This window comes from Vicugna pacos, chromosome 4, assembly GCF_048564905.1.
Source record: "Vicugna pacos chromosome 4, VicPac4, whole genome shotgun sequence".
In the NCBI taxonomy this organism is placed as follows: domain Eukaryota; kingdom Metazoa; phylum Chordata; class Mammalia; order Artiodactyla; family Camelidae; genus Vicugna; species Vicugna pacos.
In genome coordinates this window covers 74,325,889-74,344,075 of record NC_132990.1, presented here as the reverse complement: position 1 = coordinate 74,344,075, position 18,187 = coordinate 74,325,889, and the positions used below count along the sequence as shown (strand labels likewise).

At 48.4% G+C, this 18,187-nt stretch overlaps 2 protein-coding genes across 3 annotated transcripts; both read left to right on the top strand.

The window, feature by feature from the left end:
* The first annotated feature begins 48 nt into the window (after nucleotides 1–48).
* C4H9orf78 (chromosome 4 C9orf78 homolog) lies at nucleotides 49–7,563 on the top strand. Of its 2 annotated transcripts, none has more exons than XM_006205424.4 (9): nucleotides 49–201; nucleotides 527–586; nucleotides 2,054–2,105; nucleotides 2,244–2,314; nucleotides 3,282–3,359; nucleotides 4,144–4,341; nucleotides 5,060–5,196; nucleotides 5,303–5,401; nucleotides 6,891–7,563. In XM_006205424.4, the coding sequence occupies exons 1-9, from the start codon at nucleotides 119–121 to the stop codon at nucleotides 6,980–6,982; spliced, it is 870 nt and encodes a 289-aa protein (XP_006205486.1). In that variant the 5' UTR covers nucleotides 49–118; the 3' UTR covers nucleotides 6,983–7,563. The 2 variants fall into 2 exon arrangements, with proteins under 2 accessions (XP_006205486.1, XP_031533510.1); XM_031677650.2 differs by having other exon boundaries at nucleotides 61–196.
* Nucleotides 7,564–8,606: 1,043 nt separating this feature from the next.
* TOR1A (torsin family 1 member A) lies at nucleotides 8,607–16,883 on the top strand. Its single transcript, XM_072960268.1, has 5 exons — nucleotides 8,607–8,948; nucleotides 9,542–9,807; nucleotides 11,821–11,996; nucleotides 12,094–12,221; nucleotides 16,267–16,883. The coding sequence occupies exons 1-5, from the start codon at nucleotides 8,768–8,770 to the stop codon at nucleotides 16,515–16,517; spliced, it is 1,002 nt and encodes a 333-aa protein (XP_072816369.1). The 5' UTR covers nucleotides 8,607–8,767; the 3' UTR covers nucleotides 16,518–16,883.
* The last annotated feature ends 1,304 nt before the right edge of the window (nucleotides 16,884–18,187 follow it).

Below are 18,187 nucleotides of genomic sequence, written 5' to 3'. Positions count from 1 at the left end.
GGCCGGGGCTTGGGCGGGGCCGGGCCGGGCAGACACTCTGACCTCACTGCTGCGCGCCGGAAGTAGGCAAGATATCGGCGTAGCTACAGGGCGGCTGGACCGCGGCGTTCGTGAGACTATGCCGGTTACCGGGAAGACTTTCCGAAGGCGCCGGGCCGACTCGGAGTCGGAAGAAGATGAGCAGGACTCAGAAGAGGTTCGGTGCGTTTGGGGCGGGGCTTCGACGGGGCAGGAAAAGAGAGGCAAGCTAGGGGGACTCACCATCGGCCAGGCGCCTCGTTGACACTTGCTATGGACGAAGAAATTGAGGCTCCAAGGGATGAGGCCGCCGCTCCAAGGTCTCATGGTTAGGAGAGGTGCCCCTGGGATGCGCAGGGGATCTGACTCCCGGTGTATCTAGGCGCAGGGTCACCCTCGGGACCAGGGTGACGGCTGCTCGGCAGTGGGACTGCGGTGTCCATTGAAACTGGCTTTTGACACTGAGTTTCGCGGAGGGTTTCTCAGCCTATGCGTTGTCTTTTTTTAGATTAAAACTGGAAGAGACCCGAGAGGTGCAGAACTTGAGGAAGAGGCCCAATGGGGTGAGGTGGGTACCGCGTGAGGGAGGGGACCTGGAGGGGGAGGCGGGGATGACAGAGACAGCATCTCCCCCTGCCCTCCCCCGACCCACTCTCCCGCCCCAATTCTCTGTCACACATATCTCCTCAAATAGAGCCGCTTTTCTTCACACACTTTCCACTTTCCACTGCCTGGAGAGCAGTCCATGAGTTTCTGGCAAATTTTTAACCAGGACGTGCCCTGAGCCTCGTGGTCTTGAAGTGTGCTCCAGAGGTACAGAAACAGGTCACTAATTCGTGTTTCTCCTGCACCCGATTACTTGTGAAATGCATACTGATTGTTAAGAGTTTGGGAAAATTTAGAAAAGTACAATCAAGAAAATAAGCAATACCTGTAATCTTCCCACACAGAGGTAACCAGTATTAACGTTTAACGTTCTTTCCTGTCTGTTTTCTCTTTCTTTTGTAAAGACTCTGAGCAGCTTTACTTTTATTCTATGCTTCAGTAGTCTCACCTTATCCGCGGGGACTGTATTCCAAGACCCCCAGTGCATGCCTGAAGCCTGGATAATACCAAACTTTATATAGACTATTTTTTCCCCATACTGATGAGTGGGTAATGTATACAGTGTGGATACTCAGGATGAAGGGGTGATTCACCTCCACTGTGGGACTGGGAAGGATGGTAGAGGTTCATCTCGCTACTCAGAACAGCTGGTAATTTAAAACTTATGAATTGTTAGGGGAGGGTATAGCTCAGTGGCAGAGCGCGTACTTAGCATGCTCAAGGTCATGGGTTCAATCCCCAGTACCTCCATTAAAAGTGATAAGTAAACCTGTTTACCTCCCCAACCCTCCCCCCAAAACGCACATACACACACAAAATAATTAATTAGTTAAAACTTATGAATTGTTTATTTCTGGAATTTTCCATGTAATATTTTTGGACTGCAGGTAACTGACACCAGGAAAGTGAAAGCACAAGATAAGGGGGGACTACTGTATTTTCAACTCATGACATTGTGGACATTCATCCACATTGTGGGTTATTTTTCTGAAAACCTTTTTAGTAGCTGTGTAGTATTCCATCTGACACACATGCCATAATTTAACTTATTCCCTATTTTGGAACCTGTAGGTTATTTTGTAAAATTTCACGATCAAACAAAGCTGCAATAGTATTTTCCAACGTTTGTTTTTAGCTTCATTTTCCTTGAAGGCAAAATCTTAGAAATGAGATTTTTTAAGCCAAGATACTGCCAGAAACTTTGTAGAAAAGTGTACTACTTAAGTCACCACTACCTCCACCTCCAGCATCTAGAGTGTTTATTAGACCCTGTTATTCTTATAGGCTTTCCAGCTGACGTTGATGTCCACCCCTCAGATCTCACCCTTGCACTAATGTTGCAACCAACCTACAGACTCCCTAAATGTTTCTCCTCATCTCTGAATTGTGCCATTTCTCTCTCTCTCCCCAACTTTTTGGTTTTTGTCAGTGCTGTCGCCCTACTGGTGGGAGAGAAGGTACAAGAAGAGACCACTCTAGTGGTGAGTTGTGGGGTCCTCCCTGGAGAGTGGGAAGATGTGGCTGCTCTTCAGTGGGCAATTGTGTTTTCTTAAAAAATAAAAAAAGTTCCACTGCCAGTTATGTAGATGCTTCCTCTCAGCTGCGTTTGCTTCCTACAGGATGATCCCTTTCAGATGAAGACAGGTGGTATGGTGGATATGAAGAAACTAAAGGAAAGGGGCAAAGATAAGTAAGTGCAAAAGAGGCTGAGATGCAAATTCACCTGCAGCCCCTCCTTGGGTCTGTGTTCCCCCAGGGAGCTGGGGCCCAAAGCAGCTTTAGTGTGACATCTTGAAGTACCTCTTGTGCTTTAAAAAGGGTATGTTGTTGAGAAACAAAAGAAAACAAAAACTTCAAAAGTTAGCTTATTTTTAAAAAATTTTATTGAAATATAGTCAGTTTACACGGTTGTGTCAATTTCTGGTGTACAGCTTAATGTTTCAGTCATACGTGTACATACGTGTATTCCTTTTCATATTCTTTTTCACTATAGGTTACTACAAGATATTGAATATAGTTCCCTGTGCTCTGCAATACAACCTTGTTGTTTATCTGTTTTGTATGTAGTAGTTATTATCTGCAAATCTGTAACTCCCAGTTTATCCCTTCCCACCCCTTAGTCCCCCTGGTAACCATAAGTTTATATTCTGTGTCTGTGAGTCTGTTTCTGTTTTATAAATATGTTCATTTGCGTCTTTTTGTTTTTGGACTCCATGTCATATAAGTAATAGCATATGGGATTTTTCTTTCTCTTTCTGCCTTACTTCACTTTAGAATGATGATCTCCAGGTCCATCCATGTTGCTGCAACTGGCATTACAAAAGTTAGCTTAGACTGACATGGGAAGACACCTTTTGTAAAGGTGCATTGTTTACTGTCTTTCAAACTCATGTGGAAGTTGTTTTTCTTTTTTAAAAAAAACATAGAAACACAATTACAAAAATAATATGGACAAAATAAATGGATCTACTCATTCCCCCAGGGTATCTCCAGAGGCCAACAGTTTGCTTGCATATATTTCTAGAGTTTCTTCTTTTTACTTATCATATTTTTTTCCAGCCATAAATAGCCACATTTTGTGGCATCCTTGTTTTATTGATATAACATCAAACTCAGTCTCTTTTAGCTGTGACTTTAAGGCTTTGCTTTTTTTTTAGGATCAGTGAGGAGGAAGACCTCCATTTGGGGACGTCGTTTTCTGCAGAAACCAACCGAAGGGACGAGGATGCCGACATGTAGGTGTCAGTCTGTTTAGCAGTAAGTGGTTGGGGGTGGGCTCCAGCCAGAGGGAGTCCAAGATGTTTAATCACAGGTGACATTTCTAGAATTATCCAAAGACAGCAAAGTTGACCCCTCCTGCATGGCCTCCCAGGCTTGAGAACTTTGAAAAACTTTCTGTTTTGTAAATAAGTTCATTTGTGTCTTTTTTATTTTGATTCCACGTATAAGTGATTTCATATGGTATTTTCTTTCTCTTTCTGGCTTACTTCACTTAGAATGATGATCTCCAGGTCCATCCATGTTGCTGTAACTGGCATTACAAAACTTAGCTTAGAGTGATGTGGGTGGACGCTTTTTGTAGAGGTGCTTTTTACTTTTAAAACTTTAAAAAGAACTTTTAAAAATTCTTTAAAAGCAAGGGTCTTGGGATTTTAGATTCCTTGTAATCCCCACCCAACCCCCCCAGATCGCAGGGACAAACATTGGACTTGCCCATTTTTTTATTTTGCCAGCAAGGTTGATAAACTAACAGCCGCCATCTACTATTATCTTTTTATCTTCAAAGAACCTCACATATGATGTGGTGGGACATAATCTCATAATATAGGTTGGTGCTTTAAGTTGAAAACTTTTATCTTGATTTAAAAAATTCGAGTTATTTTTATTTTTCTCACCACTCCATGGAACAGTGACACCTTCATCATGGACCATCACTGCTCCGTGGGCCGGTGTTAGAGACCACTAATTTAAAAGACACTTGTTGTGAGCTTTGCTGCCCCTGTGGGTTTCTCATTTTAGGATGAAGTACATTGAGACAGAGCTGAAGAAGAGGAAAGGGATCGTGGAACACGAGGAACAGAAAGTCAAGCCGAAGAATGCCGAGGACTGCCTTTACGAACTGCCAGAAAACATCCGGGTTTCCTCAGCCAAGAAGACTGAGGAGATGCTTTCCAACCAGATGCTGAGCGGCATCCCCGAAGTGGACCTGGGCATCGAGTATGTTTCACACCTGTAGTCTCGCCTCTCTCCTGCCTCATGCCAGAAGGAGAAGCTTCTTACCTTTCCAGTGAAATCTTAACTGTCTCCTTGGAAACCCACAAATATAAGCCACGTTCTCTCTGGCAGGCTGAGATGGTTGTGGCCAGGAGTTTCTCTGAAGGGTTGGCCAGAGTAGGTAAAGAGACAAGGGACCCTGACTGCTGAAAGCCTTTTTTTTTTTACTTAGCCTTTGTTCACAGCTTCTCAGCTCTTCTAATCAGGCCTTTGTATTGTGTTTTATTGTAGCAGGAGCAGTGATAAAGGCTTACCCACCCCGTCATCCTCCTTTCATTTTCACTACAAAACATCTGCTCTAAAAGGGGATTTTCATGGAGGAAACACAGTGGTCAGCATCATCTCTGGGTGTGGTGGAAAGCTGGGAGAGTTCTCTGTTCTCGCCTCCTTTCTGGCTTTACTAGCTTTGAGCCTTAGGCAGTTCACTTGACCCCTCTGGCTCAATTTCCTCTCCATCAGAAGAGAGTAATTCCTGCAGCTTCGATTGCTGTGAGAGCCCTACGAGAATGTAACTGCAAGAGAGTGATAAACTCTAGAGAGCTGTGCCCCAAGAAAGATGACATCCTTATGCAGTGGGAGGCCACCAGCCCTTCCAGTCAGTTCCCAGGGAGGCCCAGAGGTGCAGCCATCTAACTGTGGTGTGGCTCCTTTCTCCCCATAGTGCTAAAATAAAAAATATCATTTCCACGGAGGACGCCAAGGCCCGTCTGCTGGCAGAGCAGCAGAACAAGAAGAAAGACAGTGAGACCTCCTTCGTGCCCACCAACATGGCTGTGAACTACGTGCAGCACAACCGATGTAAGCGTCGCGTCTCTGGGGTAGCAGCCCCGTCCCATGCCATTGCGTTGAGGCCCCTGGGTTCCCATATTCTGTGTGACATGTCCCCTGGTCTCTTTTGATCCAGTTTATCATGAGGAGCTCAATGCTCCCATACGGAGAAACAAAGAAGAGCCCAAAGCCCGACCTTTGAGAGTGGGTGACACGGAGAAGCCGGAGCCTGAGCGTGAGTCCAGCAGAGGCCTTGGGGCTGCCTGGAGTGGTCACTGTCTAGGGCCCATGGCGGCGGGGTGGGACTCAGCAGGGGCAGTGCTGGGCTTTGGGGCCAGGATATCTGGGGTCTAATCCATCCTCTGGACCATGGTTGTGTGCCTTCCCCTTTACAAGCTCAGTTTCCTCTCCTATAAAATGGGGATAGTAATACAACTTACCACTGGGGGTTGCTCTAAGGATTTGCTGGGCTACCAAATTGATAAGAGACTCAAAAAATCAGAAAATTTCAGTAAGCAAAAATGAATTAAAATTTACTCATAATTTCACAACCCAAAGATGGCACTGTTAAGGTTTTTGTGTATCATCATCCCTCAGTATCCGAGGGGAACTGGTTCCAGGACCTGCTGCAGAGAAATCTGCGAATGCTCAGGTCCCATAGTTGGCTCTCCGTATCCATGGCTTCCAACCAACCGCGGATTATAAACACAGTACTAACAGTCTGGGGCTGGTTGAATCCATGGATGCGGTTACCAAGGGTCAACTATTACCGTCCCAACCTTTTTTTTTTTTCAGTATTCACATATATAGGAAACATATATTGTACACATACTTAATAGGATCTCATAGGTTTTCAGAGTGCTCTGCATGTCTCTCCAGAACAGTAAATACATTTTCCTTTTCAATGGCTGTATCATGTTCTGCTGTGTACACAGATTTACTGTCATTTAACCATTTCCCTCTGGTTGGGCATTTAAGTTGTTTCCCATTTTTCCCTATTTAGACAGTGCTTTAATGATCAGAACTCACCAAATGGCCCTTCCAAAGTGTGCTAGCTTGCCCCAGCAGCAGCATCTAGCAGTGTCCCTTTCCCACATGCTCACCAGCACGAAGTGGTGTCGTCTTTTTCGTCAACACTGGGATATTCTAAAGAAATGCTAAATTTGCTGAGGCTTCTGAAAATCCAGCCTGTTACTCTTCTTCCCTTCTCTGGAAATTCTTTTCTATAACCTCTTGGCTGCATAGTCTTTGATTCCCAAAGAGTTTCCTATTATTAATACCTAGTAGCAAGGACTCTGGAGTCACCAGATTTGGGTTCAGCTCTCAGCCAACCTTCACTTTATGAGTGACCTTGAGCAAGTCACCTAACCTCTCTGAGCAGAGATGGTAACATGCCCCGCTAGGATTGCTGGGAGTGTTAAAGGAAGCCATGTCTTAAAAGATTTAGCGCCATGCCTGGTACGCAGTCAAACTTTCAATGAAGTGTAGCTGCTACTGTCCACATGGTCTAATGCTGAAGTCAGCACAGTTCGGCTCCACCATGTTGAATTATTATTCAGGCGATAACAAGTACGTACCGAGGCCCTCCTATGTCCCTGTTCCCTAGAGTAGGCCTTGGGGCTCCTGTATAGAATTAGACAGGCTGGGTCATCCTTGCTTATGTGGAGCTAAGCCTGTCGGTGGCTTCCCACACGACAAACAGCCTTTCCTCTTTCCCTTCTCAGGGTCCCCTCCCAACCGCAAGCGTCCTGCTAACGAGAAGGCCACGGATGACTATCACTATGAGAAGTTCAAGAAGATGAACCGGCGCTACTGAGGGAGGCTGAGGGGGAAAAGTGCAGGATGGGATGTAAATAGTGTTGTCCACTCCCTTTATCTCTGCGATTAAAGGCCTCCTGGACAGAAGCCTCCTCACTGAATAGCAGACAGTTCCCAGAACAGACTCAGCCCTGCTGCTTACCTGCTGGATTTTACAGGCACAGAATTTGTAACCTTTTGAAACAAAACAATGTGTAGTTTTCCTATTTGGGGGCAAACTCTATTCTTGTGAGCATTATTAAATCTTGTTTGTAAATATGTTGACTTTCTCCTGATATTTGCCCTGGGTCAGGAGGAAACAGCTGTGTGTTCAGGGTGAGCTAACACCCTTTAGATCGTGCTTTTAGTGTTATATGTGCAATCATGTCTTCTACTTTCAGATATGTGGAATGGGGTTCAGAAATGCCTCCGTCAGTGTTTATAGTGGATCCAGCTGACAGCAGAAGAATCTAGGATGAGATCAAAAGGACACTGGTATTTTCTGACTTGTTACAAAGTTACCTGTTACTTTTCATTAAGAAAGAAAAAAGAATTTCTATCACTTTAAGCACTTATGTATTAAATATGAAATGGACCCAGCATTATTGTCTGCATTGCGTCTCCTTCCAACACTGGGCAGTGTGTTCAGAGCCTGGGTAGCTCAAAAGCAAAATTCATTTGCTGAGAGGGGTTTTCTCATTTAGTTTAAGCACATAGAGAGGCTCCAGCCCTTGGGCTGTCAAGTATGGTGCATTTGTGCTGTTGTTTTTCCTGAGGTAATTACACAGGTTGTGATGAGGAAAGAACAGGCCGGTTGACTCCTGGCCTGATTTAAAGCAGGTGCTGTGTGGTTAGAGAAGTGTGGCTTTGGAGAGAGATCTGAGCCTGCTCAGAGCCTACTGTTAAATCCTTGGACAAATCCCTTTGCCTCGGAGCCTCAGTTTTCTCATCTGTAAAACGAAGAGTTTTTTTTCCCCCTCCACTAGAATGCAAGGTCAGTGAAGGTGCCTTTTTTTTTCCCCCCTTGAATCCCCAGGGTCTAGTCAGTAGGCAGTCCTCAAAATTATGAATGAATGAGTGTAAGTAACTTCATCTGGGAGAATCCTGACGATCACCACCTTATCCAGGTGATGAAGTTCAACATCAACAGTCATAAATCATGTTGATATTATAAAAATAGCACTTCACCTCTGTAACATATATTCCACCCCAAAGCTCAAGACCCCAGTCTAATCATGAGAAAAGCATCAGGCAGATTCCAGTAGTTTGGGATCCTACAAAAGATTTGACCAGTATTCCCCCTAAACTGTCAAGGTCATCAGAATCTAGGAAAGTTTGAGAAAGTCATAACCAAGAGTAGCCTAAGAAGATATGCAGCATCTTGAATGGGATCTTGGATCAGAAATAGAACATTAGGTAAAAACTAAGAAAATAGGAAGAAACTTTCGTTATATCAAAATAGATTAATTTTATCAAATGTAACATACTAATGTAAGATGGTAATAAAAGGGGAAACTAGGTGCGAGCTGGGGTGTGGCAATATGGAGCCTTTCTGTACTGTCCTCTCAATTTTTCTATAAATCCAAAACTTCCCCTCAAAATGTTATTAAAAGGAGAAAACTGGGGCCCCGTCGCCCAAAACAGGAAAGCGCTCTGCCCCTCGCAAAGATGGCGGCCGCCGGCGTCGGAGGAAGCCCGCCCGTCACAAAGATGGCGGCCGCCGGCGGGAGGAACCGGAAGCCGGTCGGGCGGTAGCGCCGGTCGGCGTTGGCGCGAGAACGCGCAGGACGGCGCGGGTCCGGGCATGAAGCTGGGCCGGGCCGCGCTGGGCCTGCTGCTGCTGGCGCCGTTGGCGGTGCGGGCGGTGGAGCCCATCAGCCTCGGCCTGGCCCTGGCCGGCGTCCTCACCGGCTACATCTCCTACCCGCGCCTCTACTGCCTCTTCGCCGAGTGCTGCAGCCAGAAGCGGAGCCTCAGCCGGGAAGGTAGGATGGGGCGGGGGCCGGGGCGGGGGTCAGAGGCCGGGGGCCGGGAGGCCCGGGAGGCCAGGCAGCGCTGAGGCCTGCGGGACCAGGACCCGGAACCGGAGCGGCCCGGGGTGCGGGATGGGGCCTGGCTCCTGGGCCACCACCACCACAGGCCGACTGGACTTTGGTCGGAGACCTGCGCAGGCCGGCTGCCATTTGGGCACCTTCATCACACACTGGGCGTGTGGACGGTCGGAAACTTCCTCCAGAGTTTTACCCCTTCCTCGCCGGAGACGGGAAGGATGGTGGGGGCTGCACTGCTGCCCTTTTCCTGCCCGGCGTGGGGTGAGGGGCGCACGCTGGTGGCGGAAGTCGCGGAGCCCAGGAAGGGCCTCTTCAGGAAGGAGGGCTGGAGAATGGGCAGGGCTAGCAGAGGGAGGGCTCCTGCACCCACCGTCCACCTGGGCCAAGCGCTCACCCACGTCCGCGTCTCACAAGGCGCTCACAGAGCTTAGCTGGCTTTGCAGGCTTTCACATGAGCCTGTAACCTGGGCTCCGTTTTGCCAGGTGTGTGCCCCTACTCCCTGCCTGACTGGATTTGTTTTTCCCAGCGCTGCAGAAGGATCTGGACAGCAAGCTCTTTGGACAGCATCTTGCAAAGAAAGTCATCTTAAATGCTGTGTCTGGCTTCATAAGCAACCCGAAGCCCAAGAAACCTCTCACCCTCTCCCTACACGGGTGGACGGGCACCGGCAAAAACTTTGTCAGCAAGATCATCGCAGAGAATATTTACGAGGGTGGTCTGAACAGTGACTATGTCCACCTGTTTGTCGCCACGCTGCACTTTCCACACATCTCCAACATCACCCTGTATAAGGCAAGGGCAGAATTTTGGAATCCTTCCTGGATGATGCTGGGTTTGGCGTTTCTTTGTGGTGGAGTGGGATTTGGAAATTCCATGTTGAAATGAGTGAGCCCTGAAAATGACTAGGGGTGTCAGCTCCCCTTTGAAAAGTGTGGGATAGTTACAGCGTGTTTGAGATACATGGAGCGGTTACACTGTCAAAGCTTTGTGGTGGTTTCTGAAAACAGGCTCCGTGTGATACTCAGTAAATGGGGGTCATAGGATTTTAGAGATGATGTAATCAAATCCCATTTAAACATCATCAAATCTAACACGTTTTATAAGAGGAAACATTCCTAGGGAGGCCTAAGTTTGTTTAACTGAGTGTTGCAAACTGCTTTTACAGTGTAACTCCCTGATTAACAGCCTGGGCTTTGGCGGCAGACACACCTGGATTTGAGCCCTAAGACTCCCACCTACCAGCTGTGTCATCTTGGGAAAGTTGCCTGACCTCTCTGAGACTCAGTTTCTTCATCTGTAAAATGGTAGTTGTGAGAATCTATTGAGCTCTGTCTGCCAAGGATGTAACATGGTACCTGGCACATGAGCCTTCAAATATATGTTAACGATTGCCTTTTTAAAATCCTCACCTGTGTGGACACATTTTCCCCTTCTGTTTGGGTGAGCATCAGTGTCACCAACTGTCCAGGAGTTCCTGGGATGTAGGACTTTGAATGCTACAACTGGGAAAGTCCCAGGCAAGTAGGGATGAGTTGGTCATCCTAGTTATCATTCAGTCTTCACCGTTTAATAGTTGTGTGACTTGAGCAAGTTACTTAACCTCTCTGCAGCTCCATTTCCTCACCTGTAACATAGGGAACACAAGAGTAACTCCTTTGGGATTTGGAAGATCACAGTAAAACGTGTGAACAGTGCTGAGGACAGTGCCTTGCCTGTAATGAGTCAGTGCTCGAGACCTGTCCTCTTATTGTCTGTAAGTCTGAGTAGCAGAGTGGGGAGACCTTAGCTCCTGGAGACTACCAGACCCGAGTGAATCCTTGTTTAAACATTGATTTGCTTTGCAGCCTTGGGCAAGTTACTTCAGCTCCCGTAAGGTTCTTGCTCTGTAAATAGAGGTTATTCCATACCTGCAGAACAGAATTAGGTTAAATGTGTACACACGGAAGATTGTAACTGTGGTCCGAGTAGACAGGTAAAAACCCAAATCATAAGAAGCCAAGACCTACATTGTAACTTCCAGAATTTTCCTTAGAAACAAATAGCTAACCCTTCCTCCTTACCATGGGGGGAAATCCAGGAAGGCATTATATAGAACCATAGCTCAGATATCTGATTAAAAGGGTCTTTCCTTCCTCTTACCTTGATTACTTAATATAAAAAGTACCTAAATATGTTTTTAGAGAATGTTTCTGTTAAGCAAATTTATTTCTGCAACCTCCAGGCATTCCAGAAACTCAGGAGTGTTACCTCACCACACTAGGCGGTGCGTGTGTGTGCTGCCAAGTTTGCCTCGCTTTCCCCATGGGAAAGTTAGAGTACCTTCTCCAGGCTGTTCTAAGGACTGATGAGAGAAGAGATTACTTGGTCTCTGCCTTCTTCCCAAGAAGGCCAGTGTACCCAGGATGTGTATTAACATTGCCATTTTGATGACAGAGGACCAGCAACTCAATGACACAACATTGAGGTGACAGGTCACAGGACAAGAATTATAATCAGAGTGTAGGGCTTTGGAATCAGGCAGAGTGGGGTTCAGATCTTAGCTTGGTCACATACTCATTTTGTGATCTTGGGCCAGTTGATCATGCTCTCTGCCTCGTTTCCCCATCTGTAAAATGGGTACAATAATGCCCACTACATGAGGTTGTGGTGAGGAACAAAAGAGCTTGTGTAAAGTTCTTAGCACTATGGGGAGCGCACAGTAAGCACCCAGTAAATGCAGTCTTTGTAGAAGTAGTTGCAGCGTTAATAGTGCTCATGCTCGTTGTTCTGAGAATTCTGTACTGGCTTTTCCCCCTTCTCACTCAGGATCAGTTACAGTCGTGGATTCGCGGCAACGTGAGTGCCTGTGCAAGGTCCATCTTCATATTTGACGAAATGGATAAGATGCACGCTGGCCTCATAGATGCCATCAAGCCTTACCTGGACTATTACGACAACTTGGATGGGGTCTCCTATCAGAAAGCCATCTTCATATTTCTTAGGTAAAGTTGGGTTGAGATGTGGTGGGAGAGCTCGGAGCCCCAGTCTGGGGGCTTTGGGAAAAAAAGCCAGTCCTTATTCACTGGCATTATTTTGTAGCAACGCTGGTGCAGAACGGATCACAGATGTGGCTTTAGATTTCTGGAGAAATGGAAAGCAGCGGGAAGAAATCAAGCTCCGAGACATGGAGCCTGCTTTGTCAGTGTCAGCCTTCAACAACAAGAACAGTAAGTGGGGCGTCTGTTCCCAGCCCCTCCTCTTCGTGGGCCTCACCATCACCCGAGAGCTGGTTAGAAATGCAGATTCTCTGTCCCTTCCCTAGGCCTCCTTAGTCCAACTTCCCGAGGGAATCTGTGTTAACAAACTCCAGGTGACTGTAATGCAACAAACTCCAGGTGACTTTAATGCACACCAAAGTTTGAGAGATGCTGTTTTAAAGGACATGGTTGATCCCTGAGATCTTGAACAGTAGTTTCCTGTTTTCTTCAGCCAAATCATTTTCCTTTGTAAACGCAGGTGGTGGAGCAGGGAAGGCCGCTGGGGTGCCTCTGATGGAGGAGACGGCCCTGTTATAACGGTCCCTCTCTTTCTGTGCGTTGCTCTAGAACTCAGGGTCTGTGCCCGAGAATAACAGCCAAATGGTGGTTGGGCCCTTATTCTGTACTGGGCACTGCGGGACATGCTCTACTCGCATGTTTTCTTTAAGTTTCACAATAACCACGTGGAGTAGAAACTATTATTGTCCTCGTTTTATAGATGAGGAAACTGAGGCTCAGCAAGAGCTAGCACCTTGCCTAAGGCCACACGGCCTGTTAGGTTTCTCTGATTGTAGAGCCTGAGCTTTTTAACTATCAAGCTCATCGCTTTTTCAGTGACCTGACACATTCACCCTTGACCTTGAACCCTTGGATGTGGAAAGACACTATCATGTTGGAGACCGACTCACTGAGTAAACTCCATGAGCCATGTTGGTGACTGCTACCATTCAAGTCTTTGCTCAGGTTCGTTCTTGAGGTTGTAAAACAGAAGGTCTCCTCTGAAACAGACCTGCCAAGAAATTCATACTACCTCAGAGTTACATGAACAGTCATGGGCTATTTTATGTCATTTTGTGCAACAGGAATATTACTGTGAAAGACAAAATAGTTTATGATATGTTGAACAGATTTCTTGGCACGCCAGAAACTATGAACACATGCAGGAGAAACCTCAGCCCCTAAATACCGCAGCAGGTGGGGCCGCTTGCCTAAAACCCACGTGAGAGGCTCCAGAGGTCAAGCCCCGGAACCAGGCAGACCTGGCTCAGCCACTGACTGACTCTGACCTTAGGCAGATGGCTGAACTCTTCCATCCACCCATCCATCCATCCATCCATTTATTTCAGTGAACATGTTTATTGAGCACCTACTGGGTGTCAGGCTCTGGTCCAAGAACTGAGGACACAGCAGTGAACAAAAACAGAAATCCATGCTCTGGTGGAGTTTACGTCCTAGTGATGAATACAGGAATGTGTCAGATGATGGGATGTGTCATTATGTCAAGGTAGAGACATAGCTTCCTCTTTCTCGCCAATAGGGAAAAAGTAAACCAATAAAAAAGGGTTGGGAGGTGTGGGATGGATGGCTGCAGTTTTAAATAGAGTGGTCAGGGAAGGCTCACTGTGGGTGACAGCTGAGCTGATCTGAGGAGTGAGGGAGCCATGTGGACGTGGGAGGGAAAAGCGTTCCATCGGACGGAACAGCACATGCAAGAGCCCTGAGGTGGGAGTGTGCCTGGGGTCACAGGCTGGTTCAGGATGAACACCGGAGAAAAGCAGGTCAGATAAGAGGTGGCGCTTGGGGTTGGGTGCAGATTGTGAAAGGCCTGGGGAACCGCAGGGAGGCCTTGGGTTTGGCTCCAAGTGGAGGAGGGAGCCCCTGGAGAGTTTTGAGCCAACAGTAATGAAATGGGACCTAGTTTTAACAGGACCACCTGGCTGCTGGGTGGAGAATAGACTGAAGGTAGGGGGCCCAGCAAGGAGCTGCTGCCACAACCCAGGGAGAGGTGGTGGTGGCTTGGCCCACCATGGCAGCAGTCAGGGTGGAGGGACGTGGTTGGATTGGGATGTATTTTGAAGGTAGAAACAGTAAGATTTCCTAAAGGATGATGTGCAGGAATGAGAGTGAGGAATCAAGGATCTGACCTGAGCAATTGGCAAGGTGGCCCTGCCATTTAGGGGACGGCCTGCAGGGGGAGCAGTTTTGTGGGAAAGGGTGGGAAATGAAGAGGGGTGTGTCCAGCAAGGCCTCTAAGCCCACAGCTGATGTTCCAGTGCAGCTCCAGGGCATTCAAGCTGAGGATACAAATTGGGGTGTGGTCAGTCGGTGGTTTACAAAGCCACTTGTTCTGCCGGAGCACTCTTCAGGGCCTCTGTGTGGCAGGGTCCTTGTCGTCCTGACCAGCCTGGCTAATTGGTCTCTGCCTCCTGCTGTCCTTGCCCGTTCTCCCCGCCTCCGTGTTCACAGCCCAGCACTACTTGGGATTGTCTACTGACTGGTTTATTGGGCGGCTTCTCAGTCGTGGACCCCCTGAGGCAGGTCCGAGGCTGCCTGGCTCTCTGCTCCGTCCCCAGGCCTGGGCCGGGGCCCGTCAGGCACAGCGCAGGCCTTCAGGAAACGAGATCCCGCTTGTTACTGCTCAGCGGCTAGTTTCGGTTTTCCCCGCGGCCACAGGCTGCACTCCGTCTTGGCAGACAGGTGTTTACTGAGCACCAGTAAAGCGCTGCTGGGGAAGAAAGGATCAAATCCCGGATGTGATCTTGTGATTTACAATAAGAAATATGTATTTGGTCTTCATCCCCATTTCTGGCACAGAGCTCCAAAAATCCTTGGAGTTTCCAAGGGCTAGGAGCCTTATAAAGGTGTCTTGATGTTTGTAACAAACCCCTTTCAGCCACACCTGAGCTTGTGTCATGAGGTGATTTTTGGAAAAAGCACCTAAGGGGGTGGTTTCTAGGAGAACCAACCCTTGATTGGAGGGTTGGAACTTTCAGTCTCCAATCCTTTCAGACCTCCCGGGAGGGGAGAGGGGCTAAAGGTTGAATCAGTCGCCAGTAGCCGAGGATTTGATCAGTCATGCCCACATAAAGATTTTCCATAAAAACCCTAAAGGACGGGCTTTGGAGAGCTTCTGGGTTGGTGAGCACGTAGAAATTCAGTGTCACACTGAGAGCATGGAAGCCCCTTCCCACATATCTTGCCCAATGCATCTCTTCCATCTGGTTGTTCCTGAGTTACACCCTTTTATAATAAACTGGTGATCTAGTAAATAAAACGCTTCTCTGAGTTCTGTGAGCAGCTTGGGCAAATCAGTCGAACCCAAGGAGGAGGTGGTTGGAACCTTGGCACAGGTGACAACCTGGACTTTCAGTTGGTGGCTGAAGTCAGGGACAATCTTGTGGGGCTGAGCTCTCACCCTGTGGGCTCTGAGGCGGTCTCCAGGGAGAGTGTGTCAGAATTTAATGGAACTGTAGGACACCCAGCTGGTGTCAGAGAATTGCTTGGTGAGGTGGGAAGAAAACTCATCCTGGAATGGGTGTCAGGTGGAGACTATGGCACAGGAGTTAAGCAGCAAAGCGGAAAGGAGACAGTTCTCGGGAAGAAATGCGGGGTGTGTGCAGCCAGGGCTGCGTTGTCTCAGGAGGGAGTGGGCCGAGGCGGGGGCACCTTGGGGGGCACGTGCCTGGCTGCAGGGACAGGCTTCATCCTGGGAAAGTCTGAGCCCTGTGGCCGTAACAGAGCCTTGTCTTCACAAGTTACTACTCTGGGGGCTCTAGATTTTTGTTCCCAAAATGCTCTGTAGGTTTGGACATGCTGGCAGTGGGTTTCTACCCTGTTGCTAATCTAGCCCCTGGAATACCAGCCAGTCAGAAATTTCCAAGATACCCCCTGAGAACTCTTCTCACCTTTCACTTGCTGTGAAACTGCCAGCCTGTGAATCCGGTGTCTCTCCTCCCCTGCCTGCCCGCTTTTCCAGGGAGGGGAGCCTCCTTCCCGCTTCAGATCCGTAGTCACACGGTGAGGCGCCTCCCTTGCCCTCTGTGCTGGCGCCCTGCTCTCTGCCCGCTTAGGCGCGTCACACCCAGCTGTCCTGGGCGAGCTCCCTGCCAACCCACCTGCTTGTTAGACTGTGAGCCCGTGAGGGCAGGTGCAGGGTGGACACCCAGCGGCTCTGTGTGGCCGGACGGGCGGGCCGATGGACTGTGGATGAACAGCACCTTTTTCTTTTTCCCAGGTGGCTTCTGGCACAGCAGCTTAATTGACCGAAATCTCATTGATTATTTTGTTCCCTTCCTCCCCCTGGAATATAAACACCTAAAAATGTGCATCAGAGTCGAAATGCGGGCCCGAGGCTATGAAGTCGATGAGGACATTGTAAGCAGAGTGGCCGAGGAGATGACCTTTTTCCCCAAAGAGGAGAGAGTTTTCTCTGACAAAGGCTGCAAAACTGTGTTCACCAAGTTAGATTATTACTACGATGACTGATGGCGCCGGAGCCACCACTTCCCGATGGAGGAGAATGAACTCCACACTCAGATCTCCCCCTGCCTCCCCTGCTGTTCCGGGAAGAGGAGTAAAACGAATTCTTCCCGGTGGACAGGACAGGCGTCTTCCTGGGCATCGCTTGCCCCCACAGAGCCTGCGGCCGGCGCTCCTGACAGATCCCAGGGCCCACAGACGGGGGAGGAGCCAGCTCCCAGCCCACTCGTACCAGGACTCGTGATTTTTTAAAAATCATGTTAGAATTTCATGCGTTTCTGTTTCAAGGAAGGATGAATACTTTTTACTGAAAAATGTGGTAACTTTATTTAAAATGGTTTTTAACATTATGAGAAACTTTTCAGACTCTAAGTTGTTGGCTGTGTGTGTTTTTTTAAGTTCCTGTCATGGTAACATACACTGTGATGTCTTGACTGCACAAGCGCCCAAGCCCGAGCCCCTGGCCTGTGTTCTGTAGGATAGCCTTACTGGGGACCGAGGCTGGAGCAGCGGCCAGATCCATCACAGGGTGACCACCGAGTAGGCAGTGAGTTGTTAGCTAGAAGTACAAGAGTGTCAGAGGACACGCTCAGGCCCGTCACAGAGGAGACTTAAATGTCCTCCCCAAGCGTCTTCATCTCAGTAGCACTGTGAACTGTGGGAACGGTCTCAGTAACACTGTGAACAATTTGTTAGAAACAAAACTTCCACAAAAGCAAAGCATTTGCAGCTCCTCATGAGCCAGGGCGTCAGCTTTGCAAAGGCCCTTCTCCACCTTCTGTCCCTGGAAGAGCCACAGGCCAGGTGGCAGGTTTTGCCATGTTTCCTTAAAACCTTACCCATGTAACTAGTTTTTGTTACGTTTACCCAAACCTCTAGGAGAGCTTAGCTGTCCTCCAGGGATGCTGAGAACAGTGTTTTTATTTATTAATGCAAAAAGCTACTGTCTTTACAATAAAATTGTGTGTGATTTTGTGAATACATTTTTAAAGGCAAAAAAACCCTCCATTGTGGGCTTTATGTGCTGAAGCTGTGACTTAAGATCTAACAGGGCAGCCCAGGCTGGAGTGGAGTGTGAGACAGGGATTCTGAGGGTCCCGGCGGCTCCGGCTCCTCACTCAGCATCACGGGGTATCACAGGGGTTCACGGAGCCCCCGACACCCAGCCATGCAGTTCATTCACGTCTAGAGACATACCCCCAGCTGACATGCCGGGCAGGAGCACAGGGCACTGTAGGAACCCAGAGGTGCCTCGTTCTATGTGACACTCACACGTGCCTACAAGCCGGGGCTCCCGTGGGGTGTGTGTCTGCAGAGTGCTCGCAGGGAGCTTTTAGCAGCACAGAAGTTGGGCTGGTGGCCACCCAGCCTGTACAGAGGCTCTTTAAAGCCACCCAGGCCCCCTAACAACAGCTTCTAAGTGTTGGAAAGTTCTTGATGTTGCCCTGAAGCTGGCCTGTTGTCACGTCCCCAGGAGTCACAGATTAGGGCTATGATTCATTTGAAGATGGCAGCCCCAGCACCAGGGAGTCCCTAATTAGGGACCACAGAGTCCCCTGACTTACCTGGGGAAGTTCAGTCTTCACAGATGAAGCAGTGTGGGGTGAAGCAGAGGTGGCAGTAGGCTGGGAACCAGACCGAGAAAGTCAGTCTCAGGAGGAGCACCTTCAGCTGAG

Coding starts and splice junctions, on each gene's coding strand:
- TOR1A (XM_072960268.1), top strand. CDS start 8,768: ATGAAGCTGGGCCGGGCCGCGCTGGGCCTGCTGCTGCTGGCGCCGTTG. Junction 8,949..9,541: donor GCGGAGCCTCAGCCGGGAAG/GTAGGATGGGGC, acceptor TGTTTTTCCCAG/CGCTGCAGAAGGATCTGGAC. Junction 12,222..16,266: donor AGCCTTCAACAACAAGAACA/GTAAGTGGGGCG, acceptor TCTTTTTCCCAG/GTGGCTTCTGGCACAGCAGC.
- C4H9orf78 (XM_006205424.4), top strand. CDS start 119: ATGCCGGTTACCGGGAAGACTTTCCGAAGGCGCCGGGCCGACTCGGAG. Junction 587..2,053: donor AAGAGGCCCAATGGGGTGAG/GTGGGTACCGCG, acceptor GGTTTTTGTCAG/TGCTGTCGCCCTACTGGTGG. Junction 3,360..4,143: donor AGGGACGAGGATGCCGACAT/GTAGGTGTCAGT, acceptor TTCTCATTTTAG/GATGAAGTACATTGAGACAG.